This window comes from Corythoichthys intestinalis, chromosome 11 (assembly GCF_030265065.1).
Source record: "Corythoichthys intestinalis isolate RoL2023-P3 chromosome 11, ASM3026506v1, whole genome shotgun sequence".
NCBI classification, from domain to species: Eukaryota; Metazoa; Chordata; class Actinopteri; order Syngnathiformes; family Syngnathidae; genus Corythoichthys; species Corythoichthys intestinalis.
In genome coordinates this window covers 45,090,902-45,116,666 of record NC_080405.1, presented here as the reverse complement: position 1 = coordinate 45,116,666, position 25,765 = coordinate 45,090,902, and the positions used below count along the sequence as shown (strand labels likewise).

The 25,765-nt window shown below is 39.1% G+C and overlaps 3 protein-coding genes across 6 annotated transcripts in view; 2 read left to right on the top strand and 1 right to left on the bottom strand.

Moving 5' to 3' along the window:
- The first annotated feature begins 2,252 nt into the window (after window positions 1-2,252).
- fgf2 (fibroblast growth factor 2) lies at window positions 2,253-9,204 on the top strand. Of its 2 annotated transcripts, XR_009064821.1 has the most exons (4): window positions 2,253-2,433; window positions 3,890-3,993; window positions 5,010-5,247; window positions 8,577-9,176. XR_009064821.1 is itself a non-coding variant. In XM_057850346.1 (3 exons), exons 1-3 carry the CDS (start codon window positions 2,259-2,261, stop codon window positions 5,193-5,195), a joined length of 465 nt encoding a protein of 154 aa, XP_057706329.1. In that variant the 5' UTR covers window positions 2,253-2,258; the 3' UTR covers window positions 5,196-9,204. The 2 variants fall into 2 exon arrangements, 1 of the variants encoding a protein (XP_057706329.1); XM_057850346.1 differs by having other exon boundaries at window positions 5,010-9,204.
- nudt6 (nudix (nucleoside diphosphate linked moiety X)-type motif 6) lies at window positions 3,527-16,040 on the bottom strand. Its single transcript, XM_057850344.1, has 5 exons — window positions 15,774-16,040; window positions 15,489-15,692; window positions 11,428-11,483; window positions 7,259-7,313; window positions 3,527-6,474 (listed from the first exon to the last, which is right to left on the bottom strand). The coding sequence occupies exons 1-5, from the start codon at window positions 16,000-16,002 to the stop codon at window positions 6,101-6,103; spliced, it is 918 nt and encodes a 305-aa protein (XP_057706327.1). The 5' UTR covers window positions 16,003-16,040; the 3' UTR covers window positions 3,527-6,100.
- Window positions 16,041-16,222: 182 nt separating this feature from the next.
- The window catches only part of afg2a (AFG2 AAA ATPase homolog A), a 247,741-nt gene continuing 238,198 nt past the window's right edge, over window positions 16,223-25,765 (top strand). For all 3 annotated transcript variants that reach the window (XM_057849913.1, XM_057849915.1, XM_057849914.1), the window contains exons 1-5: window positions 16,223-16,416; window positions 22,123-22,247; window positions 22,626-22,783; window positions 23,095-23,153; window positions 23,947-24,546. In XM_057849913.1, the coding sequence (XP_057705896.1) occupies window positions 16,278-16,416; window positions 22,123-22,247; window positions 22,626-22,783; window positions 23,095-23,153; window positions 23,947-24,546 (1,081 nt within the window). In that variant the 5' untranslated portion in view covers window positions 16,223-16,277. The remainder of the gene's footprint in view (window positions 16,417-22,122; window positions 22,248-22,625; window positions 22,784-23,094; window positions 23,154-23,946; window positions 24,547-25,765) is intronic.

Genomic DNA, 25,765 nt, shown 5'->3' with positions numbered 1-25,765 from the left:
CAAGTTCAAGGACTGATATTTATATACAAGCTAAAAAATAGCCCTGTGAGATATTCATAGCAAAGTTAATTGAAAGTTCATATTATTTAAAAATAATCAAGAAGTTAATAAAAAACTGCCATTTTTTTTTTACCCTGCCTATTAAAAGAATCTGAATCGAGAATCGTTTGGAACCAGAATCGAAATGTGGCATCTGAAATGGAACTGTTCAAATTCAAACGATGCCCACCCTAGTCTTCAGTGACTAGACCCTGGAGAAGTCAAGCAAAGGGAGAACATGCTGACTCCACAAAGGAAGAACTGGGCAAAGATTTGAGTCCCAATACTAAGGACTGTTAAGCAACGATACGGACCAGTAGTCTTGTCATAAAAAAGACTACAGAGGAACGTGGGTATTGAAGTCATCGATAAATGCATGAATGGTGTGATAGTTATAATATTAAGATGTGCCTTTGTTATATTTTAAAAGTTAGCAGTGTGAGAACAGGCGGCACCTAAGGCGAGTACAATGACTGTACTGAAAACCAGACGCAATGCATAAATCTTTGACGTCACCCATTACTTTTTGTGCTTGAGACACACTGGGACTTTTTGAAGTGTTTCTTTTCCCAGTGGTAGCTGTGGATCTTTTAGTGACTAATTCAGTGGGGAATCTCTGGCTCACAATCAAAGGTTCTGCATGGGGTTCTGCGTTCAAATCATAGCTTTCTGTGGAGTTTATCATCAATTTGCTTTCTCTAGGGAATTGAAATTCCAAAACTAAATTGCCTTTTGTCATAACTTGAATACATAGACAATGTGAACTCAGGGATGTAGTCACTGGGATACTAATTCACACGCACTTGTGTGGAATGTGGCACGTCAACAGTAGTCCATCTCTAATTGTCTGGTATTCTCAAGTCTGTTTTTAGAATACTTGATATAATGCCTTTTTGCTCTTGGGACTCAAGTAGATTATTTTGAGGAGAAAATGGGGGTGGAAGTGATGTTTGGTATCACAAAGTAAACAGACCCAATTATTGGATGTCTTGGAAAAATTTTTCTGATTTACCATCCGGTGATTGCGAGTATGTTATGCTAAAGATCTGTAATTGCTCACTTTGAGGTTGCCCAGAAAACTCAGGTTTCGGCATTTGTTTTAGGAAATGTAACTTTGTGAGGATGACTGACACAAAACCAATTTAACATTAACCTGTGATCATGAATCAACTTTCTCTCTGAATTGTCGGTCTCTTGAGAAAGTTACTCCTGAACTGTTTTAGACGAGTTGAGCCTTAAGAGTGTGTGACCACCCATCTGGTGTAAAATTAAACCATTTGTTTACTTTTTTGCATAACTCTGAAATGATTCTCTCAGTGAATTCTTTCATTTCTGCCCCACTATTACATGACATACGCAACAGTTGTAAATCTGGCAGCTTAAGTAAGATCCTAAATTGCTCTCAGGTACACCAAGCAACAGTAATGCAGAGGCACTATCATGTAGAGACACCGCCATCACATGTGTGACTGAGTGCTTCCTTCCGGTTTTACCAACATGGGCCCAGCTGGATTTAAACTGATCCAGCACAAGTTTCAGATGTGGTTACATTTGCCCAGAAGCCTAAACCACAAAAAATAAAATTCACAACGAACTCTGCAAGGAGCTGGGAACACGATGAACCACTGCAGTTGCCTTGCTGCTCGAGCAACCCGGATGAATGAAAATACTGGTTCGGTTCACGTGTTCGAAGAACCACAGTGAAGGCTTCCAAGTTTAGGCAGCCCTCCGCCCCCATCTCTGCTTTCTTGAGGACTGCAAATAGGATCGCCCTTGTGGGCGTGAGCTTTACTATGTGTCGTTTCTCCCAGGGCGCATGCGAACTGAGGCCCGATTGGGGAAAGCTGTGCACGCAGATTTAAGCCAGCTGCTTTGATTAAGCTACTACACAGGAAGGCAGCAAAGCAAGAGAAAAAAGGGGAACAGGGAGTCTACCCACCCCTGAGCAGCTCTAAAAACTGAAGGCAAATATATGAAAGCTGAAGATTTGCAGATATTTTTCCAGCTCACCATGGAGACCTTCTGTTTGTGACTCTCACCGGCAAAAGGGCACTTGGGGCCCGCTCAAGCAAGCACTGACCCCTAGGGTCTTTGCAAACCAGTCTGTGTGAAGCTTTAAGGAGGGGGAGGAGGGACATTAGTGGGAGGTAGGTGGGAGGCCACCTTGGGGCTCTTCCAGAAGTTGGAGCAGTTGCTCCCTGAGAGAGGAGGTGGAGGAGATGGCCACCGGAGACATCACCACGCTTCCCTCCGCACCTGAAGACGGCAATGGTGGCTTCCCACCCGGAACCTTCAAGGAACCCAAAAGGCTGTACTGTAAGAACGGTGGCTTCTTCTTGCGGATCAAGTCAGACGGGGGAGTGGACGGAATCCGAGAGAAAAGTGATCCCCACAGTAAGTCCCTGCTGTCTTCATTTTCTTCATTCGCTGATACAAATGTGCGTCAGTACATGTTTGGAGGTTTTAAGAATGTAAAGCGCTGATACAAATGTGCGTCAGTACATGTTTGGAGGTTTTAAGAATGTAAAGTTAAATGTTCCTTAAAGGAACATGCTTGTACATGTATTTCGTAAATTGCTGACTCACAGTTCAAGACGTCACACAAGTTACCACAACACAAAAAATCAACTTCCTCATGACTAAGGCCTATGATATAAAAAGTTGCTTGAGGTTACATCAGGTCACTTTCACTTTCTTTAGTTCCTTTAAGGTTTAAGATGGGCAGTTTCTACTCAGTCCTGAGTTACAAGGCATAAGAGGCGCTTGTTTGGTCCGTTATAGGGAATAGATTTAAAAAGGCTCTAATAAGGGAGACAGGGAGGCACTCGGCAAATGATTCCGGAAAATATTTCGAGAATGTTTTGTTTCCAAGCGAGGATGGGATTTCCAACACTAAAACAAATACCTTGATTTAGATAGAGCTTCAGGGGCAAGTAGCTATTTAAGGTAATTGAATTGCTCTTCAATAACAATGACTCATAACTATTTGTGATAGAAACCAGAGTGTGCTGTCAAAGGATTAGCATGCGAAGCTAACACATAGTGCTGTACCTCATTGATGGGATCTTAGTGGAGCTCCATCAATGGTACTTTTGTTGAAAAGTATACAAGACCTGCCAGAATTTGGGATTACGTCACAGACCATTTGCTAATATAAGTGCTATTTTTCCACTTGGTTTGATGCTACTGTGGCTATCCAAAGTTAACTGATTTTACAATGGAACTGTTCCCCAAAAGAATCTCTTTGGCTATGTGGGTGTAGTGCTTTTGGTGGCATAAGATTGGTTTAACTTGTTGGAAGCAGTCTTTCAGGTCCTCCGCGTGTTCGTTTTCAATTCAGGTGAGACGGCTAGACTGGATTGCAAAATTAAAGTCTGGAAGCAAGAGGTCAATACTGTGCAGTTTTAATTTCAGAAATTTCTGGGTGCATTCAATGACAGAACAAAGCTGTGTAGAGAAATGCACACCGAACAGAGAGCTCGGCGTTGCTTACATTGTACTTAAAAGGAGGTGTGTCTGTTTGGTGATTAACTCATCTTACAAAATAGATCATTCCTTCAAACTCCAATGACCTCGAAAATTAATGCAGTGATTTTTAGACTACGTCTTGAGGGCTGATCCTAAGCCTTTGTTTGTTTGTGTTTACACAATTCTGGGTAAAAAATACATTAAGTGGGTTGTGGGTTCCATGTTTCCATAGCTGGTGTGAAGCAACCCTCAGCACAATCACATTTCGAGTTCAAACGGATACCCTTCGCATTCTCGTGGCATGTGTCTGTGTCAAAGGCCTCAGGCGGTTTCCTTGACATCCAACAGTCTATAGCAAAGCATTCTTCTCTGATCTCCTCAGTAACGCTTCAGCTGCAGGCCACATCTGTCGGTGAGGTGGTCATCAAAGGAGTGGTCGCCAACCGCTACTTAGCCATGAACAGAGACGGCAGACTTTTTGGAGCGGTGAGTAGATCATGTCTTTTTCCTGTCTTGTTTCTTCTACCGGGGTTTTGACAATGAATATCATACAGTGGGGAGAACAAGTATTTGATACACTGTCAATGGGTTTTCCCATTGGCAGTGTATCAAATACTTGTTCTCCCCACTGTACATTTGAAGCACTTAACAGGTTTATTGATGCAAAGAAGCAGTTACAGCATAGTGTGTTTCTGAAAAATGTTTTGATGCTGGTATTAAACATCCTTTCTATGCTAATTATTGCACATTTTTACTCAACAGTGACAAAGGAGATAATCACAAATGAATAACCTCCGACAGGAACTCTAGTAATTTATCCCTTTAGGCATCCTATTCACTTTATTTATTTCTAACACAAGAGTAACTATTCAGAGTGAATCAATTCTTGTGCAAACTAAAACACACCTTCTCTTAGTTTTTACTAAAACCATTTGCCAAAGTTGTGTCTGAATAAAGTAGTACAGTTGATTGACAAAGAAGTCTGTTCAGGTAGTATTTCAACTGAGAGACAAGTTTTTAATGTCACGGTAAATGCAAAGGTTATCCTTGAGTTTTTGCCGAATTCACACCTGGCCTTGAAGGTTTTTTTTTTTTTTAAGCCAAAGCATCTGTAAATCATTTTTAAGGCTGTTATAAATTTGGAAGATTTTGGAATCAGAGATAATGGTAGGCCTATTTTCAAGGTAGGGGGGAAATAATTACTTGTGCTTTCAGGGCTTGATCCTTATGCTCATGAGTTTATTGGTTTATTGTACAGTAATCAGTTCAGTTAAATGTTTCTACAGAATGGTACATCATAATACATTGAGGAACATTCTCAATTGTATTCAGTCAGTCAGTACTGTTGTGGTTCAAGTGGAGGTAGTGTTGGTTCAGCTCCTGCTCAATGAAAGCAAGAAATAGGTTGTCCTTCTCTATATATGCCCAGTCATTTTGCCAGAGACAAGAGAAACAGTAGTAAATAGATTGAAGTCTTAATCCCTCTTTGTCTTTGTCTTCAGAGACGAGCGACTGATGAATGTTACTTCTTGGAGCGTTTGGAGAGCAACAACTACAACACGTACCGCTCCAGGAAGTACCCAACTATGTACGTGGCACTGAAGCGAACCGGCCAGTACAAGTCTGGAAGCAAAACTGGACCGGGGCAGAAGGCCATCCTCTTCCTCCCGATGTCTACTAAGAGCTAACTTGAGATGAGCCAGAGTCCTGTTCATGTCTTACAGTGTTAGGGCAGTGAAGGTATGCCACCACTGTCCCAAAGAAGTAGCTGTGATGTTTTTACAAGTGTTCCATCATTTTTTATTTTAACAATCCCGAATGGGCGTGGAAAGAACGAAGTGCCTTGCTCAAGGATTTGGGAATCTACCTTCAGATTCTTTAACTTTCTTTTAGTGAAGGCTTTCAGCACATGGTGTCTTTGAGAAAGACATTTTTTAAAAAGGGCATTTCTCACTTTGAATGAAAGCTTGAGCACATCTTCTGCTTTTTGATGCATCTTCCTGAGTTGTATTAGAGCATTTGCGCTGCACTGGAGCACTGATGATGAAGTTGAAGTGAATGAGGTTCAGTTTAGCCCGATGCAAAGCACTGCTACGCTGCTAAGCTTTGCCAGGTTAGTCCATTTTGAACTCATTCAGTGCCATTGATGGAGATAGACTTCAAATCCATTTTAATTGGGAACTCCTGGGGGCACCAAGGACTTGATTAGTCTTTTTACTAGCAATTTCCATGCATCTCTGCACACATTTAGTCGACTTGATTTCTATTTATCGACGAGGCAGTTATCTATAACCAGGATCTGATAAACCTCTTCTTAGATGAATCATTTAACTTCCTAAAATGAGCACCTCAGTTCATTAAAAAAATACCAATCCAAGCTTATGATGGCTCGTATTTGGTGAGTTGCAGTGACACTGGGTCTGGCTGTGTGGTGGAAGGCTGAGGTCACTGGTGGTGGTCAAAATGCACTATTCCCAGCCCGTATTTTTTCAAAAATAAAACCTAGTCAATTAGATAAACGATATTTGTAGTAGGTAGTGGTGGTCCATTGGTAAACCACAAGTTCCAGTCCTGGTATTCGCATACGTTAAGGCTAGGACCGAGGAATCTCTCGATGATAGAGCTGGTAAAACATCCCTGAGTAGACAGCGGGTAGCTCCTCCATGGTGAGGTCGATCTTGTCAAACCCGTGCTCCAATCCGTGAAGCAGCAGCCTGGCCACGCGGGCCGTAATGGGTGTGGTGTCAGCGGTACACGCCAACTCCACAAGGGTTAGCCAATCACAGCGCTCGCACTCGTGCGTACAGAAGTGGATGTCGTAGCTGAGGGGACTTAGGCGGCAGATAACATAGATGTCTGACATGCCGAAGGCACCCGGGTGGTTATGCTGCTGACGGATGCTCAGCAATGATCGGAACTCGGAGTGGATGCCTGTTTCCTCCAAGACTTCCCGCACCGCCGTTACTCCTAGGACGGATTCGGTGAAAGTTGAGATAAAATAGTTGAGAAATAGTAAAGCTGCTTTTCTTTTTTGGTGTGCGCTTGAAATGAATTGACAGTGCATCAGGGGTAGGGTTGGGCATCGAGCATCGATGGGAACTGGTTGTAACACTCCAATGCTCCCAGAATCGTTCGAATTTTTAAATTTCGATTCCTTGTTTCAATGCCCTGACCGCTGAGCGGAAAAAAAAATGCTCAAGTTCAAAGACTGGTATTTATATACAGGTTAAAATTAGTCCTGTGAGAAGTTCATTTAATTTAAAACATCATCAAGAAGTTAAAACTTTAATATAAACTATGCAATTTTTTTGACCCTGCATTTTTTTGACCCTGCCTTTTAAAAGAATCTGAATCGAGAATCGTTCGGAACCGGAATTGAAACGTGGAATCGGAATCGTTCAATTTCAAACGATGCCCAACCCTAATCAGGGGTTCTCAAACTTGATATTTTCCCAAGAATAGGACTAAGAAATTCCATTTTGACTGGGAGGGTTGGCAGCAGAAGATCATGTTTCAGACCCTCTCAGTTCAAATGTTTTGTTAGCTGTCACCGTCACTCAATGAGTTAATTAGGCCCAAGCTAAGGTGTCAAAGAGTATTGTGGAATTCTATTTGTTTTTTGGCTTGCCAGTAGGTGAGCACCTTAAATGATACACGAGTATTTAATTTGTCGACCAGCGTTTGAGAGCCACTGATGATTTAGCTCCATTTAGGTGGTTATGTGGTAGCTTCTCACCAAAATGATACTCACCGATATTCTCTCCGGGATCCGACAGGCCGCCAGGGAATTTCCAGGCATTTTTTGTCTGTCAATAAAGCAAAGTTAGGTAGTACAGGGGTTGGACAAAATAATGGAAACACCTAACATTTTGGCATCACAATCATTCAACATAATTTTTAAAGAATGGAATGAGGAACACTCTAATGAAGTTGAGCATCTCGTATGGCCGGTATAATCCCAGACCTCAACATTAATGAGCATTTATGGTCAATTTTAGAGATTCAATTAAAACATTGATTTCCACCGACATCGTCTACAAAAAAAGTTAGAGGGTATACTAACTGCCTTAAAATTCCTTTAGATATGAACCAATACCTCGGAGAATTGACTCTAATTACCACAAAAAGCGGACATACACCATATTAATAGGTCTGCAGCTACTGATTATTTTAGTAGTCTATTAATCTATCAACTAGTTAGTTCGAACAATCGGATTAAGAAGTTTTAGGAGATGTAAAACAAAGGCTTGCTTAGATTGTACTTTCAAAAAAAGCATTAAATGTGAATACAAAATAAAATTCCACGAGTGTTTCGTCAAACTATGCAGAATTGCTCTTTAATTTAAAAATAATTTAAAATACCTGATCTTGGCTTCAACCGGCATTGAAAAAAATAAAAATAGATGAGGATGTAAGTACAACAAAAGGACAATTGGGTAACTTGCATTGCAAAAGTCCGCTAGCTTAAATGCTATAAACTGCTAATGTTGTTTTACTATGCTCTTAACAAATCGTTCATTTTCACACACACAAAAAAACGGCTAAATATACCTATAAACTAAATTAAAAATGCGTTAAAAAACTTGTTAGCTCAAACAAAAACCTACCTTATGTTGGTCTTAACAGGAAGCAGCTGGATTCAGCCATGTTAAATGAGTTATGTCATATTCACTGTTGCCACTAGAGGGGAGTGTATCCACACAAATCAATAAAACTAAATGCAAACACTTTCAAAATAAACCATTACAACGCCACTGTAATTAAACGAATACTCGAAGCAGTAAAATTTGATTCCCTTTTTTCTAATCAAATTACTCAAGGAATTGATTAATCGTTGCAGCACTACATATTAGTTTAAAAAAAAATTTTTTAAAGGTGTTTCCATTATTTTGTCCAACACCTGTATATCAGAGAAGCAATGTTAACATTTTTAGCCGTGCCTATTTCATAGCAAAACTGCATTCTCATGTACACAACACATCTAATGCAATATTTTTGGTATCACAGCTGAAAGCGAATAAACAGCAAATTGTTTGACATTTGGATTTTTTTTTTTTGTTCCTGTTTAGACAAAAACCATCAAATGTAGAACCCACCTGGTTTTGAGTGAACCTGCAGAAGTTAACCACAAGTTCAAACCAGTGCAAATTTTCATTTTCGCTGGAAATGTGAGAATGCAGTTGTTGTTTTTTTCCATTTCAGAACACAGTTGATTCCTTCTACTTTTACAGCTTTTTGAAAACCAAATATATTTCATTGCTACATCATAAAACATAAGTGGTTTTAAAAAAATGCAGAAACACTCTGTGTCAATACATTGAGAATGGTGAAGTGTGTGTCTTTCAACAAAAAATAGTTCTTCCACTTAACCTTAATATTTAATATTAACAGAATGCTGCTGGTTAAATTATACTGTTAGAGTGTGTATATGTTCATCTATTTTTGTACATCTATTCTGTATACACATAAGAATTGTATGAAGAATACAAACAAATACACAAAGCTGTGTTGTATTTCTATGTATTTTCAACTAAATGCTTGACTGTTGGAGTTGTTCTACATGTGGACAAATAAAATACTTTGTGACACTAACAATCAGAGTTTGTCATATTTGTCTGCTGCACAAACACAATCTTGCGTTACATAAGCCCCTTCCACAAACATTACCCGGTAAATTCCGAGGTAAGGTGACGTGGGATTCACTCGCGTCATTGCTTTCACGCATGTAGAGATATCCTGGGGATTGATTCGGGTTGGGCAGTTTCACAGATGTGTCCCCTATTGTCCACTGGCGCTCTATGTGCGGGGCAGGGCTGCTGGTGCTATTTTATAACCTGGACATTACATATGTTTTGGTCGGCATCGGCTGTCACAACGTTGGTCAAATCGTGTTTTGCTACAGACCCCGTTGTGGGAGCGTTCCCAACGTCGTAACTGCAGCCAATTCAAGCTCATCAAGACTGTATTTAAGCCCAGGCAATCCAAGAGAAGGGTGCTGAGATATTAACTTGCTGGGCGCCATTCGAAACCTCTGCCGCCCTTGTTTTGAAATCCCCTACGTTGTGTTGGTATTTGAGTGTATTTGTTTTGTTGTCTTATTGGCTCTCTGCCTACCAGTTAGGTTAGTATTATTGATCCCTGTTGACCTACTGTCACGGATCCATTGTGTTATTCCCTCTTTTTCCGTGATCGCATGTATTTTTGTTTGTATTTAATAAACCCTTGAACTAAGCCTGAACTATATATCGATTAAACATCGCAATCGCGATGTGCGCGTGCGCGATAGTCCCATCGCAAGCACGTGCTATAGTTTTTTTTTTGTTTTTTTTTTAATCCACTTATGCCTTTCTTTCTGATCTGCGCACAGCCTCACACTCTCCCTCTCCCAGGCCTTTGTTCCTCTCAGTCACTGCGGCACTTGCTTATTAAAGTTAACGATGGCTTTGATCTGGCCAAAGAAGCAGACTTCACACGGGCATCTGTCAATCATTGTTTAACTTGCTAAACAGTTTCTGCAAGGAAGCCGCGCTGGAATGAATGCGTGTGTGTGTGGAGACGTTGGAGACATATAAATGCCAGAAGTGATCATAAGGAGTGAAATTTCTACATGTCACTCCAGCGGTCACAGCTACGGTAGATAAACAGAAGCATTTAATAAAGCCAAGCATTTATCTACTGCAGTACTTTATTCTTGTTCAAAAATGATTTGGTTGGACAGTTATGTTTAAAACTGATTATAATTATGACATTTGAAGTGCTTAAAAACCATTTATTTATATACATTTTTTAAATCACTTTTGGGGGGAAAGTGAGAAATTTAGCACAAAACACACACACACACACACACACACAAAAAATTGGGGGGTTGGGGGGTACGCTACTTCGCGGTTTTTCACTTATCGCGGCGGGTTCTGGTCCCCATTAACCGTGAAAAACGAGGGATCCCTGTACACTGTGGTGATGGTGAGTCAAAGTCGTTCCAAACAGCTATTCAAGTCATCTAGTGAAAATTTCTTTCAAAAAAAAAAAAAAAATTTTTTTTTAATATCGCAATTGAATATCGCAATATATCGCAACCCAAAAAAAATCGCAACAATAGTTTTTTCCATTATCGTTCAGGCCTACCTTGAACGCATCCCTCCGTTGTTTTGTGCTTTGAGGGGCAACGAACAAACATCGGCAACAAAATAAACCACACATTTCCATAGATGGAGTCTCTTCCTCGGCTCTACGATCCAGAAGCAATTTAATTTTGTTATGTTTTCAGTTTAATTTAGCCATTTCCAGCTTACTATATTGATAATTGTGATGTTTGTTGACCAATTTTTGTCTTACTGCAAGGAAAAAGGAAGTGACGATCGGCCCGCAATGATATTTACGTCATCAGCCATCGTGCTGTGACTCGGGAATTTAACGCTTGCTTTCACATACGTCTCGTCCCGGGAAAGTCCCAGACAGCATACTAAGACGCGACCTGTGAAATGTCCGCGTAATCTCCATGTCAGCCGACCAGGGAAATTGCTTTCACGTACAAGGGCTGCCCGTTTAAATCCCGGGATTTTAACGGTGTTTAGGCGTATGTGAAAGGGGCTATAGAGACCTAAAATAATAATTATCCACATTGTTTTGTGTCTCCATGCCTATTTACGATGGCTATGAAATATCTACACTTCTCTGTTCAAATGCCACATTATTGTTTATTTGCAAAAAAAAAGAGACAAAATTGAATTATTTGACTTTTTGACCATCCATATGAGCATGTACAGTGGGAACTCTGTAATGCTGGTCCAGGGCGTTTTTAGAATTTGTGTCAATAGCGCGTGTTTGCACCGGGGCAAGTAACTGGAGGTTGGGAGGCCACATGGAAGTAAAAATAAATAGAAGTGATTATAGATGCTTCATTAAGTAAAAGCAAAGTACCTTGTTCTTGTCTTGCACCACGAGAACTTTTCCATTGGACTCATCGACCACTGCGCCTACACAAGATTACATACAATTAAAAACATAAATTGGCTCTATGTTATGTCAGTGAACACTCCAGGAAGGTAAACCAAAGGGTGATGGGTACCTAGTAAATGGGTGAATGGTTTGAATGAAACCCTTCAAATGTTCTAAATATTGAACTTATAAGATTGAGAGTAGTGGTTACAATAAACTTTTGGCCTTTGCAGAGTCTAAACAGAGCATGCGTGACTCAGCGAGGTCGTTAATGAAGTGGACACTTATTATTTTTTTAACAGCGTGGTGACTAAATGGGAGGAAGTGGAGGAGGAAAATGGGGCCTTTTTCCTTCTGGTGTGTCTTCCTTTGAAAATGTACTTGACAGCAGCGTAAAAGAGGCATGTGTTCACAGCCTGACTTGGATTTCTGTGTGGAAATTGAGGTCATTTACCATCCCAATGCAAAATAAAATTTTGAGTTTGCATCCTATGGAAGCCCACCATTGTGTTGAGTTCAGGAGGGGAGAAATAAGTGATTTGTAAGAGTTAAGCACTCAAAAAAGTAGCTGGGGGGTATTTTTGAACTGCTCTCAGAATGTATGAAGAGTACAAATGATTTACATATTGTAGTGGTATCACCTAGAGCAGGGGTGTCCAAACTTTTTGCAAAGGGGGCCAGATTTGGCGTGGTAAAAATGTGGGGGGCCGACATTGACTGACGTCCTCTACGTAGAACAATATATTTAAGCAAAATTTAGCAAGCCATTCAGTGTGTCACATTTTCTTTCTTTTTTTTTTAATGAATAATTTCAACAATCTCGCAACTAGCCTTTGCGGCGTTCTCTTTCGACTCTCGGGCTCTTGCGAAATGCTACTGCTGTGAAATTAAACTAGCTTCAAGTTGCTTTAATTTCTCGTTGCGTATCTTTCCTGTAATCCTGTCGTACATGTCAGCGTGTCTTGTTTGGTAATATCGCCTCACATTGGAATCTTTAAAAACAGGGACTGTCTCTTTGCAAATGAGGCAAGACACAGTTGTTGCATATTTTAGTGAAGAAATAGTCCAATTTCCACCTATTCTTGAAGCGTCAGCCGTCCCAGTCAACTTTTTTTTAGTTGATTGTCGCCATTTTAGAAAATTGGAACATGAAGCAATTATCAGAGAATCCCAAAATTTGAAAAATAAGGTCCTAATGAAACCTTTTTTTCAAATTTGTGAAAAGAAAAGTCAAAATGAATATGTGTAATAAGTGCTCTAATATCTATAACCCATGCTCAATCATGTTTTTTTCTCATGGAACCTGCAGATGCATGTGTCGACTTGCATCCATCTTTTTTTTTTTTTCAAAAAGAAATGTCAAAATTATAAATTAGTCTGAAAATCATGAAATTTTAGGTATCAAATGCGATACATTTGGCAGTAAAGGGTTAAAGTGCTGCTGCCTTTTAGTGCGTAAATGAGGAGCAGCATTTCGAGTGTAAGCTACTTCATAATGCTGGTTGCAGTACTGCTGACCAATTTATTAAGTCTGTGTGCGGGTCAGATGTTATTGATTTTATGAAAGAGGCTGGGGGCCGGATGAAATTTGACCACGGGCCGCATTTGGCCCCCGGGCCGGACTTTAGACATGTCTGACCTAGAGTCAACAAGAGGGCTTAGCAGGAAATGGATTTTAAGTCATCAAAACACAGGTAATATATAAAAGGTTAAGAAAAGAATGTTGTTTGCCATTAAAGGGAAAAATTCATAGTAATTAGGTTAAAAAAAAGTTGCCATTCTTGAGAAAAATGTCGAAGGATGTAAGATGGAAAAAGTTCACATTGTGGGCAAAAGTCAGAAATGCAGGTGAGACAGTTATAATAAAAATATTGAAATGCTGTTATGTCTAACATTCATGATGCAAGTATTCACTGTATCACTGTATTTTTCATTGAGTACACTTCTCCCTTAGTACATAATGAATATTAGGGCTGCAACTATCGATTATTTTAGTAGTCGAACTTGTTTGAATAATCAAGGATTTGGATAAGGAACATAAAAATTTTTTAAAAATACCTAAGCTGAGCCTCAAACGGTATAAAAAAATGAATGAGGATCTAAGTACAAAAAAGAACAATTGGCTAACTTACATAGCAAAAGCCAGCTAGCTTAAATGCTTTAAACTTTTTAAACAAACTTTTAATTTTTTTTACAATGCGAACAAATGGTTCAAACACACATTCCCACAAAAAAAACGGATAAATAAACCTATAAACTAAATTATGAATGCATTAAAAAAAACATTAGCTCAAACAAAAACTTCCATTATGTCCGTTTTAACAGGGAGCAGCTGGATTCAGCCATGTAAAATGAGTTGCGTCAAATTCACTGTTCCCACTAGAGGGCAGTGTATCCACCCAAAATCAATAAAACAATGCACACTTTATGACAACGCCACTTTAATTAAACGAATACTCGAAGCAGCAAAATAATTCAAAAATGTTTTTCTAATCGAATTACTCGAGTCAATCGATTAATTGTTGCAGCACTAATGAATTTGAAAACATGATTTAGAGCAGGGGTGCCCAATCCCGGTCCTCGAGAGCCCCTATTCAGCTTGTTTTCCGTGTCTCCCTCCTTTAACACACCTGAATCAAATGATCACTTCATCCGCAAGCTCTGCAGCAGCCTGATAATGATCCTGATTCCGTCTTTACTAGAGGCGTGCAAAATTTCCGATTCTTAGATTATTCGCGATTTGGCCATGGAAGATTTGAGAACGATTAACAAACATCCAAATTCCAGTTATTGAAATATGCCAAGTAAAGCGGAAGTAAAACACACTCAGCGCGCCGCGCGGTCTTCGGGACGCAATGAGGAACGGAGCGAGAGTAGCTAAACATCTTGCTTCTCATTACCCGGCCACTCGGGTATTGCCAATGCTCAACTCACGGCTCTAGCTCAACTCATGCCACGAGATAAAAAAACACAACAACATACCAGACTGCTGCCGACAGCTGCTACAAAGTACATTCACATAATGTTACGAAAGATATCATTTATATAGGACTAGATGCATTATAGATTCGGTAGCGTTAGCAGCACATCTACAGAAAGCTAGTGCGGGCGTTAGTAAACGGCTGCCATCTTAAAGCAGTATACTTCCCTGCAAGGCTGTTGTAGCGAACCTTCCAAGCAAATCTAATTAACTTTTTATCTAAAATACTCCTAAATCGGTAAAATATTGACTTGAATCTATCTTTAAAATAGTTTTAAAACTTTCACATGTCGAAAGTAGACAAAAGGGAAATTATGGAATAACGGGAGCAATTTTAACAACTTTAACAGTTGATTCACAACATTAAATTAATTGAATGTAGTTTAAAGCTGCTGGGGACTGGAGTTTTTTATTTACTGTTATTTTTGTATATTTGTTTACTGTTGTATGTTAACTTGATACTGAAATAGTAGTCTGGTTTGGCCTGAGAGTATTTTTGAACAATTTTGGAACTAATGTACAAAACATTTAAAATACAAAAAAAAAAAAAAAAGGAGGGGGGGGTGCATCAATAATCGTTTTATAATTGAATCGGAGCCTCTGAATCGTAATCGAATCGTTAGGTGCCCAAAGATTCCCAGCTCTAGTCTTTACAATGAATGAGGAAAGGGGGAAGTGATGTATGCCGTAAAGAAGTCAGCACATTTGTAGTTTTTTTTGGATGTGACAGGGTTCCTGTCACCCTCCTCAAAGTTAATTAGTGCCGGTGAAAGCGATACAGACACCCTCAAGATATAAAAAGTGTAATTAAAATGTTATGAAAATATTTTAAAAGGGTTGAAAATCTAACTAGTGTTGCTTTAAATACAAAAAAAATTTAAAAAATGCCCCCCCCCCCCCAAATTTTTAAAAAAAAATGCTTCAATAGGTACAGGTGAATGTATCGAAATCGGTATGAAAAAGGTAAAAAAAAAAAAAAAAAAAAATGGTCTCAGTGCAACATAAACTTTAGTCGCACTTCGCCCTCTGTTGGACATTCAGAGGTAATGCCTATGTTTGTTACCCGCTACTCCGATTTGGTGAGTCGCATAGCGAGGCAGTCTACTTTCTCCTTCACCCATCCAGAGTGACAACACGGCGTGGCGGTCCTGGGCATGATGGAAGCTAAAGCCTTGGGCGGATGCTGCGGCAGCGCATCGGCTCATCGCGATGGGGACCCGGAGCCACACGGCCACCTTGCCCTCCGCCTTCCATCTGGCCAAAGAATCTACATAAATCACACAACAACTCAATTTACATCAACCAATAACCAAACTGAAATTTTATACCAGGCAATAAATTAATAAACCTGTCAGTAAGCCGCTGAAAGCACTTTCACTTATGTCCTCTGGCACACCGACGTCCGCCAGGTCCACCGTGACGCCGCCGAAGCGATCAACTTTACCGGCCAGAGGCGCAGCGCCTTGCTCCCTCCGCAGCTGATTGACAGCTGCCCGGCACGTGAATTCACGGGAGTAACACCACCTCCGATAAATTCCGGACACTCGAAGTTTAGTCATTAGAGCGGAAGCAGTCATGTTTTATTGCAGTTGTTCGGCACTTTTGCTTGTTTTGAAACGCCTTTGAATGACAGCGGATACAACTTCCGCCCTTGAGTTGCGTAAATACCGTAAAACTAAATCATAGAGCGCAAGGTTCCACCATCGACTGTAATGGAACGATACAACGAACAATAATTTCGGTACATTACGGTAAAAGGGGCTTAAATTCAACTGTGAACCCGGACGTAATTACTCGCCCGGTGTTTTTGCATGTTTTTACTTTCACGTGTGTCAAATATTGTGAATTTATCATGTCTTCAAAGAAGAAAAGTAAATCGAAGCGTTTAAGCGAAGGAGACAGTTCGTGTAACTCGAGCAACTTCGAGACTTCCAGCCACGAGGGAAGTAAAAGCAGCAACACTTTTACTGTCATTGACTTTATTGAGAAAGGTAATGACAACACTCCGACTTTTAAATAATGAACTTTTCATACTGATAACACGAACAAGAAATTTGATAACTGTTTAATTCACTTTTTTTCTACTGTGAGACCATTAAGAAGCAACTGGGCGTCCTACTAGTTACATCTGAGTTGGTAATGGTGTTATTGTGCAAAAGTGCAGTCTGCAGATTAAAATATTTAACATTAACCCTATATAAAGCACGCATTGAGCTCATTAGCTGCCATGGACGCTGGTGGGCGTCTAAACCGTTATGACTGGGAGTCCTGACACTGTCGACCCTCCCAGTCTAACTGATTTGGACGTCTAGGGCCGTCCATGGCACTTAAACATGAGTATTTTTCTAGTTTAAATGAATTGGTCGTCTATCCTTGTCAGTGACAGGCGATGAGTTAAATTTTATGAAAAAAATACCCACTGTAGTCAGTGGGGGCCATATACTGTATGTACATATATAAAATGTATACTGAATGTAATTGAAACGTGGCGTCCACATACGTGGACTTCATAATTTGAGTCACATAGGTCCCCAAGCACCGGGCTGCGCTCCAGTACCGGTCCGTGGCGCATTTTCTACCGGGCCACAGAAAAATTATTAACGAAAACGACCGCAATCTGTGGCTCTTGACACATCAAAATCCCTGTCTACGCTATAGACCAGGGGTCCTCAAATACAAATCTTGAAGGTCCGCAATTTTTTTTTTTCATACAAGCATGGGTCCATTTATTAATGTCAGTCAAGTACAAGGCAGGTCGAAGGTGGTAAAGGTGGTTTTCTTTTGAACAAACAAAAATGCAATGCAAATTCTAATTAAACAACAATAAATAAATAAAAAAACATTTTCTTGACTTATTTAAATAAAAATACCAAAGAAAAAGGCAAGTACAATGTTTACACATGTACACTAAATAATTGACAAGATCTGTCATGTGTGCAAACAATAACTATTAACAATACATTTTGTAACTAAAACACTGCTGGACAAAAAAAGAAAACGTGCAAGAAGTACAGTACATGTACAGAACATTAATGACAAGCTCTGTCATTAAGGTGCAAACATAATAATTATTGACGGTAACTTTAACTGTAAACATTGCTCAATGAGAGAAATGGCATTTGGGGGTCACAAAGCTGTTTACTCAGCCAGTACTTCAGTGCGTCTTGTGGTTGATGAATCTGGGAGTGAGATTTGTTTTTTGTTATAATTTCCTCCTTTTTTCCTTCGAACATTGCTGCCATCACTTCAGTCATCCACTCTTTTATTATTTCTCCATCAGAGAACGGCTTCTTATGTTTGGTCAACACTCACGACCCTGAGTGAGCACTCCGTTGCATTTTGTTGTTGTGTTATAGATTTAACAATATCCTTGCTTGCCTCTTGATGTGACTGCTTCAACCTGTTAATTTCTTGCCTTCTCAATTCTGATTTAGGAGGAAACTTATCTTCAAAAGAGCTATGCTCTTTAACATAATGGTGTTTCACATTTTCACTTTTTATCAGAGCAACTGTCTTGAAGTATATTAAGCAGATAGGTTTGGTACTTGCAGTTGGTAAAATGGATGCATATTTGTCAGTCCATTCCTCATTGAAACGGCGATTTTTGTTGTCCACTTTTCTTCTCTTGGTCAACTTTGAGCATGCCATTTTGTTAGCATCGGTCTTCTACTGGTGGCGTGTAAACAAACAGATTGCAAAGCGCCGGGTGCGACGAGTGTTTCACACTGCTGAGGTCCGTCCACTCTAGCTAGCAGCATGCAGGCTCTCTCAGCCAATCAGCGCATCCGTGCACTCTTCTCAGCCAATCAGCGCATCCATGCAGGGTCTCTCAGCCAATTAGCGCATCATTGCCATAGAGATGGCAACAGAAGTGAGAACATGGAAGATATTTGTCTAAAAATGAAACAGAATTTAGCGACAGAATAGTAGTGTATAGCGATAGAGCCCAGATTCCTAAAAACATATGTTAAAAAAAAAAAAAAAAAAATTTTTTTTTTTTTTTTTTGGAAAAGTGCCATTTCCTCTGGGTCCGCAGACTGGTGGGTCGTGGTCTGGTCGTGGACCACGGTCCGCTAATTGAGGACCCCGGTTATAGACTAATCAGAGTAAAGATTTGTATAGGTCGCCATCTAGTGGTTGGCCGTAATTACTAGGGTGTTTGCACACCTATATCAGCCCAGCGCCAGTCAATGGCTGCGTTCCAATCACAGTTTGAGTTGCCCTCGCTCACTTGCCCTGAGCACTTGCTATGACGTCACACCGAGGCCAATTGGAGGGTGGAGGGAAAGTGGGCGGAGGGGGAGCGAAAGATGTAAATGGAACACACCTGCCCTCGTTCACTCACAGGCAAGAAAATCATGGAACAACCACAAGGTGTTGGAGTAGTGCTATACTGCCTATTTCAAATCGGTGGTGCCTCCAGAAATTCTTCATAGGGATGGCCAAATGGGGCCACTTAAAACCTTGGGGTGGCACACCAAAAAATAAAAGCCATAATTTCAGGTTTTTACTATGTTGTAGTATTAAACAGGCCAGTAGAAAATTGTCAGAAAGACTTCAAGACACACCCTTTGATATACATGGTGACCCAAAAAGATGCGTACCCATGAAAATTTCAATTGTGACTTTGATTAAAAAGCTATTTATTTCAAATTACAACCACACATTATTCAGTTTATGGAAGACCATTCACCAGAGTTTCAGCTATTTCTGTCAATTTTTAGTCAATTTATGGCTTCCCCAAGATGTGTTCCAAATGTCCACCATTCCGTTGCAAGCAAACCTGTACTCGTCTGACAAAGTTGTCAATCACTTTTACACACTCCTCTTTCGGGATGGCTCTTATTTTTGCTGTGATGGCAGTTTTCAGTTCCTCAATTGTTTGTGGATTTCCCTGGTATACATTGTCTTTGAGGAAACCCCACAGATAAAAATTAAGATCTGGTGAGTGCGGGGCCCATTCCACATCGCATCTTCTGCTTATGAGTCTCTCTTCGAACCTCTGCCTCAACCTAGCAATGGTTTCGTTGGCTGTATGAGGTGTGGCCCAGTCTTGCTGAAACCATTGTGAAGCTCTCACAACCCTTCCCAACCCGAAAGAGGAGTGTGTAAAAGTGATTGACAACTTTGTCAGACGAGTACAGGTTTGCTTGCAACGGAATGGTGGACATTTGGAACACATCTTGGGAAAGCCATAAATTGACTAAAAATTGACAGAAATAGCTGAAACTCTGGTGGATGGTCTTCCATAAACTGAATAATGTGTGGTTCTAATTTGAAATAAATAGCTTTTTAATCGAAGTCACAATTGAAATTTTCATGGGTACGCATCTTTTTGGGTCACCCTGTACCATATTGTATACTATTATGTCGTGTTAATGTACATAGTTAATGTACATAGTCCATAATAGTCCAGTCAAAATTTTGAGTTCCGGTTTTGAAATCGCTACACTGGCTTCCAGTGAGTCGAAGGATAGACTATAAAATACTACTGCTCGTTTACAAAACACTTAATGGCCTTGGACCAAAATACATGCTTGATTTGTTAGATTCCTATGAGACATCTAGACCCCTAAGGTCATCTGGAACCGGTCTTCTGCATGTTCCAAGAACAAGAACCAAGCAGGGTGAGGCAGCATTTAGTTATTATGCGCCTCACCTCTGGAACAAGTTACCTGAACGTCTGAAGTATGCTCAAACTGTTAGCTCTTTTAAATCAGGGCTAAAAACGCTTTTGTTTAGCACTGCATATCCATAACTGGCTATATATTTCAATCTACCTGCTTTCTATTCCTCTTGTGCTTATCTCCATTGCTGATTTCAATTATTATTAGTAGTAGTAGTACTTTTTGTTTTATTTTTATTTCTGTTTTATTTTTATTTATTTTTATTCTTTTTGTGATTAAATGCGATCTTTTGTCTTGGTTTTTACGTCGTATTGATTTAAATGTGATTTTTATGATCTTCATGTGATGTAAAGCACTTTGAATTGCCTTGTGTTGAATTGTGCTATATAAATAAATTTGCCTTGCCTTGCCTTGCCTTCCGCAGCTACTACAATATGACATTATACTGGCGAGTGGTGTGACGACCAGTGGGGTAGCCAATTAATTCATTGGGTGGAGCCGTAGCCAGGCTTGGCCTACCCCTGGTGGCACCATTATTCCACATCGCACAAAATATACTGTGACTCATGTCAATAAGCTAGAGAAGTATTCCGCGCTTGATAGCAATACGTTGGTACCTGGGAATTGTCAGAATTATTAGTTTTGTATCAAATTTTATTTCGGCATTTCATTATTTATTTATTTGTCTATACCTTACAATCTGCAAATAGATTTGATGTTCAAATACATTTAACCTATTTGAAGTTTAGTTTCAGTCCCTCCCAACGCTATTTGATTGACAGACCATTCCTTTCATTAAAAGCAAAATAGAAAAGGCAAGCAAAATGGAAACATCAATGACAAAATTGTCATTGTTTTTCCTTTTCTTTACTGACAAAAGTGAAAGTCAATAAGAAGGTAACTTTACTCTTTATTTATACATTTATTTCTCGCTATTTTTTAAAATTTATTTTGGCACTCCTGATTCCAAACGTTCTGCCATAACTGCCACATACAGTCTAATTTTTAAATTTTTTTATTTATTAACAACAATGATAAATTTTACAATTTCAAAGGCACTTTGGTATCACATTCAAACACCGTGCTGGCTCCTCCATTCATTTTCTTCTTCTCTGGTGGTAAATAAACAGCAGCCAACGGTATTTGAGCTTCATTATCACCACTGCATGGACTTATTTTCCGTTTACCACTGCAATGCATCGTGGGATACAGGGAGCTCCAGAGTGACCATCGTTTTTCACTCGATCACTGAGCCCTCTGAGGGTCCATCTCACCAAGTTCACTTCGCTGTTTTGGGAATTGGAACGGCCCTTAAGATGGCGGCGGGGATTTCCCCGGGGGGGCGGTGGCTAGGGCAAGTGAGCGAGGGCTCAATTAAACCGCGATTGAAATGCAGCCAATGTAAACAGTAACATTAGCTGCTGTTGGCTGTGTGCGGCGACGTCTTTGAACAGCTTTTTTACAGTGAAAACGCCACCTGCTGAGCCAGAAGAGGAGCCTACAACCAAGTGAACTCTGCATAATATGTGGCTAAAAGCTAACAAACGAGGCAATAAAAGCAAATGCACTGAGAGCATCATACCTCATGGTGAACCGTGTTGCTAAAGCTAAGAAACCTTTCACGATTGGAGAACTCATTATGCTTGCGACCACGGATATTTGCTGAGTTTTAGGAGAGGCCGCTGTTAAAAAAAGATTGATTCAGTGTATGGTGAGTGACTTTTTCCCTGCACTTAATATTCGTTTTTAGCCTCGTCGTGTTATTTTATATTTACTGTCATTTTCTGCCTCACATTGCCGGTCCGTGAAAAAAAGGCCCAAATTCCACTGATATAAGCCACACTTACACAGGAACGCTAATTTTAAATTTAAAAAATATATATTTTAGCAAATTACTGATAAATGAGGTGAGTTTTATTCGGTTTGTCATATGTGTTCAATGAAACTAACATGCGCCTGGAACCTCAGAACTGTGAGGCTGACTTGCAAATTCATAGTCCACCTAGTTTATATTTGCCAAAATTAGCACATAATAATATTACAATGCGTTTTTGTTTTTATGCTTCACAGCTGATGATAAAACACCCAAAAGTTGCAGATGGTCGCTTGCTCAGTTGAGCCTCAACTCGCTGAAGGCGGCAAGCGTCAGCATCGGCAGACCCGTTCTCCTCACGAGTCCTACGGGGCGGCAGGAGGTAATCCTAATATGCCACCCATGTAAATTTGGACAATGATTTAACAATGAAGTTGTAACTTTAACAACTATACGTAATTGGTTGTTCAAGGATGCCAGTTTATTGTCTTGTAAAATGTCAACTTTTTTTTTTTTTTTTTTTTTTTTACACATAACACCTTCATTTTCGTTTTAAATTATATCCTTCCAATATAATTTACACATATGTGCATAATGTTCTCACTTTTTCATATAAAATCTGTATTACTTTTGTAATATTTATAATCTTGTAAAATACGGACTTTTTTCTGTAATATTACATTTTTATTCTTCAGATTATGTTTTTCCCGCTTTCATAAAATGATTAGCCGTCGTTTTGTGTTTCTCTCCATATCCACAGGTGTGTGTGGGTTGGCCTTTGGCCACCTTCCCCAGTGGGAAAGTGGGTCTCCACAATTGTGTGCAGACCAACCTGAAAGTTAAATGTGGTGATGCAGTGTTGGTTCAACCTGTGACGGGTCCTGTGCTTCAAGCTGAGGAAGTCATTCTCTCTCCAAGGTCAGCCTTTCCAAAGAAAATTAACTCAAGGAGAAATTATGTACATTTTACATGGTCTTGGTCAAAAAATCTCTGACAAAATATATATTCTTTTGTCAAAATCTACAAGCTAATTACCACCACACTAGTATCATGTGTTAGTGTAATGAATTAATACTAGTATATTTCATGTTTTAACCATATTGGAGTTTCTGCAATGATGGAATTGCACGCTGTGGTCATATGCAGTTGGAGACTGCCCTCTCTTGTCATGTTTCTGCAACTGCAGCGCACATAGTGATTTTTTTTTTTCCCGCTCCATTTTTTTTTAGGTCTGTGGATGACAAATTAAACATGGAAGAGTTCAAGAACTTCTTGCTGCATTCATTAAGTAAGTTTAGAGGACAAATGATAGAACAGAATGAGATTTTCTGCAGAAAAACACTTCACACAAGCATTTTTTTTCAAAAGCAATACATTTTCTTTAAAAGTAGATTCTAAAATACCACACCACTTACATACAAAACTAGCATTATATGAAATACTGTTTCTTAAACTTTCTAATGATGACTTTATCCCCTTAATAGTTTGGCTTTTGTAATCTCAGATGACATTTTTGTCAAAAAAAAAAAAAAACGAAATTTTTGCCATTAAAATTCAAATGAAATTATAACTTTATTTTTGCCAATCTAACTTTTTCTTTTCTATCCAAAATTGTTACTTATTTCACAATAAATTTATGACTTGATACCAGGAAGATAACGAATTTGCTTTTTTAAAATTATTTTATTTCTTTACTCTTAAAGCTTTTAAAAAAATAACAACTTTATTATTGCAGTTCAACTTGTTTCTTAAAAAACTGTAAAATTCTGATTTAAAACAACAACAAAAAATTTTTTTTAAGCATTTCTAATTCCCTTTTACAGTTTCATTCTTCAGAAGATTTTGATTTTTTTCCCCCCAGATTTTTATTTTTGAAAATAAAACCTGCCTCTGAATTGAAAATATTTTTGCCTGGATAAAGAAAATTCTATACTGTACATACAGTACAGAATGTGGTCAGTTTTAAAATATCCAAACAAAAAAATACAATGTATCAATAAATACAACCTTAATATCATAATTTGAGATCAAAATAAATAGATTAAGTATTTATCATGAGCATTTCCTTTTTTGTTCCCCAGTCAGAAGCATCCTCCTCCCTGGAAACGTTTTGTCCATCACATACTTTGGCCAGCCGTGCAGTCTTAACGTGGAAACCATACGAGGAGAAGACGGCTGCTCCCTCCGGAAGCCGGTTTTTCTTCATCTTTGTCCTTCCCTTGACACTGAGGAGTCGTCAAATCCCGCCGACCTCTCTCTAAAGCTTGATCAGCTAACCTTGGATGACACAGGGGGATCCCCAGGGACCCCCGCGGCCAGCACACCGCACAGACATGCTGCCTGTCAGTCTCCCCTCTCCCTGGCGTCTCCCATTTCAAATCACATGGACCCTGCTGATGACTGCCAGGAGAACACCTCAGCCTTGAACAGTTCATTCAACACAGAACATCCTCCCCAGTTGTCCATAGCGCCTTCTGGTGCCGTGTCGTGTCATGACACCTTCTATATCCTCTCATCCACAAGTAAGCTGAGTTTTCGAGGCCAAGTCAAACAAAAAGAGACCAAAGGCCAAAAAGCAAAAGTCACATACAGCATGATTGGCGGCCTTAAAAGCCAATTGGATGTCATCAAGGAGACCATTGAGTTGCCTCTAAAACACCCAGAGCTCTTCTCCAACTATGGTAGGTCATAACGATGATAAGCAGAAGATGGATACTGTTTTATTTGTTTATTCACTTATTTTGCTGTTGTTGTTATTACTCAAAAACACACAATTTGTAAATTTACAAGAAAGAAACTAATAAGAATAATAACGAGAACAATTTAGAACTCGCACACATTTTTATCAAAATCACAACTTCTCCAAATGTTTTTATTTTTTTGTCATAAAGAAAAGTTAATTATTCACATATTCCTTATTTTTTTCATCTGAAATCCAAGTTGTAATTTTCCCTCAATGTCCTTTCACTCTTGATTAGGGCTGCAGCTATCGATTATTTAGGTAATCAATTTATCAATTAGATAGTTCGAATAATCGAGTAATCGGATTACGAACATTTAATGCATTGCAGAATAAATTTTACGATATGTAAAACCAATTAGCGCTTATGCTTGCAATATTTATCATTACTAAGATTACACTTTCAAAAGAGCATTAAAGGCGAATACAAAATAAAACTCCTGAGTGTTACTTCAAACTATGCAGGATTGCACTTTTATTTTGTAAGAGCAATGAATGCATTTAAAATTGATTAAAATATCTGATTTTAGCCTCAAAGGTATTTAAAAAAAAAAAAAAAAAAAAAAAAAAATGAATGCGGATATAAGTACAACAAAAGAACAATTGGCTAACTTTTCCAGCAAAAGTCCGCTAGCTTTTTTTTTTAAGCTCTTAACAAATCGTTCAAACACATATTCCCCCCAAAAACTGCGAATTATACTTCTAAACTAAATAACGTATGCATAAACATTAGCTCAAACAAAAACATCCATTATGTTGGTCTAAACAGGGAGAAGCTGGATTCATCCATGTTAGACGTGTTATGGCATATTCACTGTTGCCATTAGAGGGCAGTGTATCCACCCAAATCAAGAAAACTAAATGTTACACTTTCAAAACAAACCATTAAAATGTCACTCTAATTAAACAAATCCTTGAAGCGGCAAAATTTTGATTTGAAGCTTATGTATTGCCTTAATTCAACTTTTCACATAAAGGATAATAACAAAACATATACTAAAAGTAATTAATTTTGAACTGAAGTTGAGACTTGTAAATTTTGCCTTTAGAATCGAAAAAATGTTATAATATTCAATTTTTTTTTTTCTCTTCGAGAAAATATTATTAAAAGACAAAAAATCTAACCAATACTCTCCCTCCTGCCCATAGTCAGCTGGGAT

Excerpts from the sequence above, each read along its gene's own strand:
- fgf2 (XM_057850346.1), top strand. The coding sequence starts at position 2,259 with ATGGCCACCGGAGACATCACCACGCTTCCCTCCGCACCTGAAGACGGC. Across the intron at positions 2,434-3,889 it reads AGAGAAAAGTGATCCCCACA|TAACGCTTCAGCTGCAGGCC; the intron begins GTAAGTCCCTGC and ends TGATCTCCTCAG. Across the intron at positions 3,994-5,009 it reads ACGGCAGACTTTTTGGAGCG|AGACGAGCGACTGATGAATG; the intron begins GTGAGTAGATCA and ends CTTTGTCTTCAG.
- nudt6 (XM_057850344.1), bottom strand. The coding sequence starts at position 16,002 with ATGACTGCTTCCGCTCTAATGACTAAACTTCGAGTGTCCGGAATTTAT. Across the intron at positions 15,693-15,773 it reads TTTCAGCGGCTTACTGACAG|ATTCTTTGGCCAGATGGAAG; the intron begins GTTTATTAATTT and ends TGATTTATGTAG. Across the intron at positions 7,314-11,427 it reads TGGTGCAAGACAAGAACAAG|ACAAAAAATGCCTGGAAATT; the intron begins GTACTTTGCTTT and ends CTTTATTGACAG.